The sequence below is a fragment of the Cynoglossus semilaevis genome, chromosome 18, assembly GCF_000523025.1.
Source record: "Cynoglossus semilaevis isolate Cse_v1.0 chromosome 18, Cse_v1.0, whole genome shotgun sequence".
NCBI lineage: Eukaryota > Metazoa > Chordata > Actinopteri > Pleuronectiformes > Cynoglossidae > Cynoglossus > Cynoglossus semilaevis.
In genome coordinates, this window is record NC_024324.1 from 12,639,781 (window position 1) to 12,648,150 (window position 8,370).

The following is an 8,370-nucleotide window of genomic DNA, read 5'->3' on the forward strand; positions in this document are numbered from 1 at the left end:
TTTGCTTTGCTCTGGTCATGTCAATGCAAATATGTTCACTTGAAATAAAAGAAAAAACGGTTTATATATTTTTTATTGTATGGGTTTTTTATAGCGGCTCACACTCCCCCATAACAGGAGTGCAGTATTAAAAATTTGATTTTTACAAAATTACAAAAATTTTAAAAAAATCAATTTTTCAAAGAGGCCAGGACTAAAACTGGCTCAATTTTAAAGCACAGAGTTGTAAGCACAGAGTTATGCCTAGTTATTTTCTTTTCGTTTTTTTCGTGTATTATTGCTTTCATTTTGGTGCTATTATTTATCCATGTAACTGTATGATAGATGATTAAACTAAATAAACATTTACAAAAAATCCACTTTCTCTGAAAGCATTCTTTCAAAAATGTTAAAATGTTGGAAATTATCCAAGTGACATTTATAAGTTTAACTTCATATTAACCACATTATAGAGTTCAAAAATTGGGAAAAAATACATGCTATATTATGTTGTTCAGGAATAAAACATGAAATATGACCTCATACAAAGCAATAAAAATAAAAACGTTATTCTGTAAACGTTGTTCTAAAACAAAATAATTCAAAAAAGGCCACAAAGTAATTCAAGAATACATGTGTATCTTGCAAGAGTTGCCACCATGTATGAAATTGTTATAAAAGCTCAATTGTTTTCCCAATCATTAATCAGTATTCTTTTCAAGTAAAAAAAGGGAAAGCAGTATTCGTTTTTTAAAGCACTGTGCATCAAGTGTTTACAGAGCTGAGAACACTGGACCACAGCACTAAACATGCTAGCATAGCATAGCAAAGCAAAGCTAGCATGTTAACTTACCGACAAAAAAGTTTACCTCACGCACCAGTGTCGATAAAATGACTTAACAGCACATAAACGGACGATTAAATATGCAGAAATAATTTGTATTTGTGTGCGGGGAAAAATAATTGACGACATTACCATAAAAGCAACAATGTTGTGGTATCAGTACAGTCAACTCGGAAATAACATTTAACCCGAAAGGACAGCACGCTGTTCAATCGAACGAATGAAATTACGTGCAATAACAGAAAACCATCCTCAGAGTTTAATTCTTACCTTTCGGTTTTTCAAACATTTGTCTTTTCCGGACGAGCCATCCGCTGTACTGTCCACAGAGGTGAAAACGCTATGCCGCAGCAAACGCTACCAGGTTAACTTGACGCCAAAAAGGGTTTATCGAGACAAAAACTAACGCACTAGTGTCCTTGATATGGCCGAACATCAAATAAACTGCTTTATTATGTAGTTTAATTGTAAAAAGTTTGCTTGTGTGAAGTTATCTTTCCCCTTGTGACTACCACACACACTCGACGACGACCAAATGTTTGTTTGAAAATCTAGAGCGACCATTTCCGGTATAATTTAAAATGGCCACGCATGCGCAAACCAGGGAGAGAAAGTGACGTAACTTTACCTTTATTTTTCAAGACATTTTTGGGAAATTATTAGTATAGTATTTCACTGTGACCAAAACTTGCATACCAAAAAAGTATATTTTTTTTCTGCGAAGTTCTGGGACATACAATAGACGACTATTTTCTTACCATTGTCATTTCACCCATTTGAATATCGTTTTCAAGTGTAACTGATTCAAAAAGCACAGTAGCAGTACATTGTTTGACTAATTTGTATTTTAAGAACATTGCCTGCTGGCACCTTAGGTAGTCCATGGTTAATTACGTTTTGGCACGGTCTAAATGTTTAATAAAAGTCATCAGAGAATAAATAAAAACAAACAACCTTTCCCCAATATATAACTTTATTTAAAATATTGTTACAATTTATTACTCTACACAACATTTTCAAATATTTTTCTCATTTTTTTTCTTACAATGGTTAGTAAACCTTTGTGTTTTTAGGATATAAAACTCTCTGTATTGTAGCCGAGTTCAGCATTGGGTGTTAATTTGACGTCTTTGTAAATACAAAACTGCGTCTTTGTGAAACAGTTTGTGTTTGTGTGTCACGTCGCGGTTGGCTAATCCTCCACACACACAAAATTAACGTTTTGACGTTGGCTCTAAATACGTTACACACTATCATTTCTCCAATATTTATAATTTCTGCTTAAATAAATAAAAGTTCAGAGTTGGAGAAAGAAGAGTGCATTGTGTCCAAAGCATATTATGTTTTTCTTCTTTTTTTTTTCTTAAACAGCTATTTACAGGTTATGCTAACGGCGGACAAACAGGCTTCGCTGTTGGAAGTGACGTCTCTGCCTACCTGTGGTGGAAAAGCCAACAAACAGGAGGGACAAGGAGAGGGAGTTCTCAATGGACCTGAAGGCCCTCCAGTAGTCTATACCTTTGGCAGTTAAAATAAAGGATAACTCAAGTTAATTTCAGCCAATACTAGTTACTGTAAGTTTTAATAAAATCATTTTTAAATCTTATCTAAATGCTGCAAGGATGGCTGCCTGTTTGCAATACTGATCTGTAGTCTGTACAGTTGATAAAGCTTTAGTATTGAAGAATAAATACTGTTCTTAATTACACTTTATATTTTATGCTACTTTTAAACTATGTGCTACTGTATTTGTACTCCATTATGTGCCACATGAGAAGTATATCAGTGTGATTCTCTCACTCTCTCTATGCATCAACAACAATGCTGTGCAATTATGTGCCATGAAAAGTGTACGCTTTCAGTTCAAGATGCTAAACAACAGTCATGCATCAAGACTGTGGATTATCTCTGTTTATTGTATCTCATTTAATAAACACACTGAATTTCACAGCAGCACAACAAACTCTACAGAGAAGAGGTTGAAGATGCTGATGGCCATGAATATGCATTTAATGAAATTTAATTTTACTAAATATGAAAAACATCTGATTCAGGCAAACTTTGAGCTTATACTTACTGTAGGTGCTGAGATATTTTTTAATTCCATGGCAATTCATTTCCATTTGCTATGTTTGAGGCCCAGTCCCTAAAATCCAGATTTTTTAAGCAGAACAAAACTTTTCATGTTTATAATACTTTTCACATCAGTCTCCTGACTGAGTGAAAAAGTGGGGAAAAAGCCAACTGTGTTATTGTTCCAACTACACTGTACTTTATTTGTTAGATTTATTCACCATATAAAAGCATTAATGTGACAGACAAAAATTACTTTCCTTCCACCAGTGGGCTCTGGCAACTGTTTGATAAAATATTAATGAACCAGTGAGTCTTGGTGCACCCAAAACAAAACAAAATCTCACCCATATGGGAGCCACAATAAGTTAATTTATATATATATATATATAAAAGAACAAAATGTAATGCTTGCATACAAATATTGAACACTTAGAAGCTAACTACCTAGGGTCTGTAGGGTCTTCTAAAGCCACCATTGACGTATTGGCCTGTGTTATGGAGGGGGGACACCTACTGCCCACTTAACCTCATGACGGCGGCGGCTGGTCCAGTTAAACTGCGGCCTTTAAAGTGAACGAATGTAGCTTCATAGGATTAACCAAGCCTAACAACACATCTGTAGGTATAGACTCTCTGGGTGGAATGAGCATCAATCACCGCCTGGAGAATCTCTGTCCCCCTCCTCTTACCCTTGCCTTCTTTCTCATTCCCTCTCCTCTCTGCTCCTCATCAGCTGTATCGACCAGCGCTTTGGGCCCCTGGTAATTAAAAGGCATTGATCAGCCTCCGCCGCAGGATGTCAGGATGTGAACACACAGCACAGCAGGCTGGGACCCTATGACAGAACAGGTGTCTATGCACAAGGGTGAATGCATCTGCATTTGATTAACATATAGACATAGGTAAATGCTATGCCACACCAACGTTAATGTTCAGAATGGATCTTCCAATTGGTTTTTCTGTTTGACATTTCCTGCCCTGTTTAGTCGTCTTTAGCCCGGCCTGTACGGTTCCCCTCTGGTTCATCTGTATTCTTTGCAGCAAATCTTTTTAAGTTACATATCAGCGTCCCAATTCCACACTCATGAATCTGCATGAGGCACTAATGTGCCTCCACTAAGGTTCTGAGAAATGACCATGTGGGTAAATTACCATGCTTTGTTATTAAATGAGAGCAGGATGAGGGAGGGGAAAAACAAAACAAAAAAACAACTGCTGATTGATCGAGGAACATACACAAACGCTGAAGCTCATTTTACCCAAACACACACAAACACACGGTGGTCTTTACACACATTCTTTTATTCCGTCTGAGTGAACACAGTAAATCTAAGTGCTGCTAGATTGCTGGCCCTGCACATTTCTCCTAACGTGGAGCGAAAGAGAGTCAGCTCATCAAACTGGGAGTCATGCTCGCCCTGAATGAGGACCAGCACAACACTATAAATACACTGCTGACTCTTCACTCAGTGTGGCACACTGACTGAGTGACACACTGAAGGCCACACACGGCCGACACAGCCCCCAACACTTACTGCACAAATAGCTGCATGAAAATATTTCTCTAATTCCTGGCGGTGTCCACAGTGTAGGTCTTTCTTCTTGTGCTGTGATAAACGTCGGTGGCCTTTCATCTGATGTTTGTGACTGAGTAACGCTCGTCTGAGAGCCCATCTTCCCCCGCCTCTGTCCCTCATAAATCGCATGAAATACCCAGTACGGCCCTCTTTCCTCCATTAACCCTCCCCAGTTTCTTCCACCCAGTCCATCCCCCTCCCCATTCTCTTCCTCCTGAACGAGTGATCAATTAAGGCGCTGTCCAGCACTGGATGCGAGTCAGCACTTTCCCGGCTCCTCCTATGCCCTCACTTTGTCATTTTTCTCTTCTTTTTGGCCGTCGTGCCAGGCTCTGTCAACAGAGAGCCAGGGAGAGAACACAGCAGCCCAGAGGTGATGGGGGGAAATAGTGAGCATTTGTTATTTTCAAGATGAGAAACTGTCTGTACAGGTGTGACTGCTCGGGTGTCAAAATGTGCCGGGAGGAATGCATCCTACTGAAGAAGATCCTTGACAGGAAGTTTACACTCAGCTAAATTTAGAGGAAGTGAAACCAGACAGAAAATAGAGAGAGGTGTGGAGTTAAACTACTTGTAGAACTTCCCCTACACATTGTGTAGCAGCGTACATTGACCACAACAGACAGAGACACTGAGTCAGTAACTGAGTAAACACCATGACCAACGGAGTCTTGGTGTAAACACAAACACCAGTGAATACAAATGTCTTAGGCCACGTCCAAGTTAAACAAAAGTGGAATTCCGTGATTTAGTTCTCTGTACGTTTTCTTAGCAGTAACAATACGGTGGATTTGACCTACGCAGCAACATTTTATGGCACAAAGAATAATGTCAGCAAGAAAAAATAAAACAAAACCAGGACATAAATACTCAACTGTCCATCTGCATCAAAGACAGAATTCAGGACAGATGGAGTACCATCTGGAGCAGCATCAACAGAGGCGCTGAATCAAGACACCAAGTATCAGCTACCTTAGATGGAAACGTCACCGTCATACACAACAACAACACGGCAGTAAACTGTGTCTCTCAGAGGACACCAACATTCACAGCCGCACCCTGGTGAAGACTGTTCCACTGATCGGTCACAACTCAAGTCTTCGACGAAACATCTTCAAACAACCAGTCTAGTCCAGTCGCCTACATCTGTACTGAGACCATCATACACCCTGTTTCCTTGTTGTTAACAAGAACATTTTTTTAAATAAAAATGTGAAGTGATTCTAACCAGACACAAAGGAACATGTTCTGTGAAACTTTTCTTTAGATGAAAAGTCTTCTCTGTTGTCAACTGCTTTCTCCAGTCTGAACTCTTACACTTTCATAATCACTGGATCAAAAAACATTTAACACTGTTAGTTTCTTCAACTTTTGTTTTTTTTTTCTTTTATATATATTTTTTAATTTTATGTTAATCTGACACCTTTTTAAACTGACACAATTACAATTATTACATATAAAACATTTGAACAGTACAATAAACGAATGGTGGCCAAAGACATTTGCACAGCCCTGCACAGTGGTTTGGAATTAGAAAATTAAATAACAGCAATATAATTGAGATACAAATCTGAAACAGCTTTCAATGTGTAAGAATTCACAGCTTAACGTCGGTCCGTAAACGTCATACTTTCTTTCACTTTGACTAATGTTAGCGCCAAACTACAGTGATGTATAAATGGGTAAAACAGGCTTTTTATTAGTTAGAAAACAAACTAATTGTGTCTCATTTTTTTTTCCTCACCGTAATGAGAAGTGAATAGCCGTGGGGTTGTGTGCGGAAAAAGGGTAAGGAAATACTGAAAATTTAAAACTTGTGTGAGACAGTAATTTATTACCTCTGTTTTGTCTCTCACATTCTTTGAAAACACCTGAAATTACTTTATGTAAATAATGTTATGCATACATTTTAACAAGATCCAACGTTCTCCTCAGACCCTGTCAGCCACAATTAGGTCACTGCTCCGTGGGACAGGCCTCCATTCTTGGTTCATTCTTAACCAGTTAATTCAGTTTTCCAGTCACGATAGGCTCTGCAAACCGGTCGTGGCTGAGGAGCCTGTGATCTGCGCTGATTGTTGCAGATTATGTTTAGCTTTGCAGAGATAAAACCCTGCAAATGGAAAGAGGGGGAACTTCATCTTTTAAAAGCGTATTAGTCTCACAGGTCTTTCAATTTGACGGTCATTAGATAGAGGTGATTGAATAATAGATGAGATCCTCATCTGTGCTGCCTCGGCCGCCGCTTTTTGATCTTGATCTTTGGTCCACGTTTGTTTATCCGAGCATCAAGCTGTTTACTCCACTTAAATCTGCCAATGACACAAGGGATAAATTCTCCTTCCTTGACGGGCGCTCTCTGTCGTCTGTCCTTGTCAAAGCCTCTTTCTCTCTCCTTGGTGCCCTCTCCTCTACACATCGCTCTAAATGGTGCGGTCCTTCCTAAATGTGGGGGTGAAACGCTGTTTTACTCCCTGAGGAAAATAAAACTGTCAAATGACTATCTTATTTATCCGACCCCATCACTCAGTATTGTCTTTCCTTTTCTATGTCTCTCACTCTAGTCCTTGTTTTAAGAGCTGCTTCACTTACAATCATCATAGACTGATTTCTTCCTTTCCTTCTCACTACTTTTCCTCTAGTTTAAGGGGAAAGTCTTAAAATGAACCAGGATTCATTTCACCATGTTGGTAATCTTTCAAAGCCCCCGGCTGTTCCGCATCCTGATTTTATCGTCACTCTGAATCCCCCTTCCTCATCTTTTTAATCCAACATTCCACTTACAAAAACAGAAAATACTGCTAAAAAACACACACGTTTTTTGTTTTTCTATTTTCCAATTCTTCTCACACCCGAACCACAAAGCCCATGGTTCATCGGAAATTGTGTTTTCAAAGCCCAGTCCATCCGTCATCCTTAATTCATCTACCTCCTCCATTCATTGTTTTCAGACAAAGTCCTTTGAAATAGCATCCACAAAGTTAGGGGCCGACATGAGGATAGAAATGGTGCATATGATGTTAAAGACACTGAACGCCACAAGACACAGACGGTCAATCACAGCTCCGGCAAACTTCCACTGGTCGGCCACTCGCTCAGACTCGTCCTGCTCCCTGAAGCGGTCTGCCATGAAGCGGACCTCCTCCAGGATAGCCTGCAGCTGGGGGTCTCCTATCCCTGCAGTGGAACACCCTCCTGCAGCACCTCCAAAACCCCCACCACTGGAGACAGTGCTGGGGCAACACACAGTGTCCATATTAGGAGTGGTGGGCGGTGGGGAGCTGCAGAACTGGGACGGTAGGTGTGGAGGTGGGCTTCCTGACACCCGCACAGAACCTGCCGAGATGTTGTTCCTCTGGACATGCTCTGAAAGCACCGTCGGCTCCTCCATGCTCTGGAAGCCCATGTAGAGGAGGTTACCGTTATTGTTGGCACTGGACTGTGTGTGCAGGTGGGGGTGTCCAGCGTGGAGTGGCCCGGTTTGGAGAGGAGCAAGGTTCTGCGGGTGCAGCGGGTGAAAGGTGGGGTCCGTGGGGTTAGGGATGCTGCCGCTCTGAGAGCCTGAGGAGCAGCGCCGTAGGTGGGGTGCACACGGGGGCCGCCCTGGGTCATCGTTCTCTCCTGGTCGCTTCATACGCAGGAACCACGCCACCCACTGCAACAAGACCAGCTGCACCTGTGCACAGATGAAGAGATGTGTGGGTGGAAGAAAAGGCCGAGGAAAACAGCAGCAAAGTGTGGAAAAAAAAATCCTGTTTACTGTACATACATGTAACATATTAAAAAAATAGTTTAAAGTCAGACAGTTTGGCACGAAGAAAGAAGGACACAGACTGAAGGAATTAACCACGAGTCTCTGCTAACAGCTAAGACCAAGGAGGAAGGAAAGGGCGG

The 8,370-nt window shown here is 40.6% G+C and overlaps 1 protein-coding gene and 1 long non-coding RNA gene across 10 annotated transcripts in view; one reads left to right on the forward strand and one right to left on the reverse strand.

Moving 5' to 3' along the window:
* LOC103394590 (uncharacterized) overlaps window positions 1-8,370 on the forward strand; it is a 315,109-nt gene that overhangs the window by 7,676 nt on the left and 299,063 nt on the right. The window lies entirely within an intron of this gene.
* Window positions 3,379-8,370, reverse strand: part of chrna11 (cholinergic receptor, nicotinic, alpha 11) — a 25,288-nt gene continuing 20,296 nt past the window's right edge. For all 7 annotated transcript variants that reach the window (XM_017041004.2, XM_017041005.2, XM_025065296.1 and 4 more), the window contains one exon: window positions 3,379-8,152. In XM_017041004.2, coding sequence (XP_016896493.1) covers window positions 7,424-8,152 — 729 coding nt within the window. In that variant the 3' untranslated portion in view covers window positions 3,379-7,423. The remainder of the gene's footprint in view (window positions 8,153-8,370) is intronic.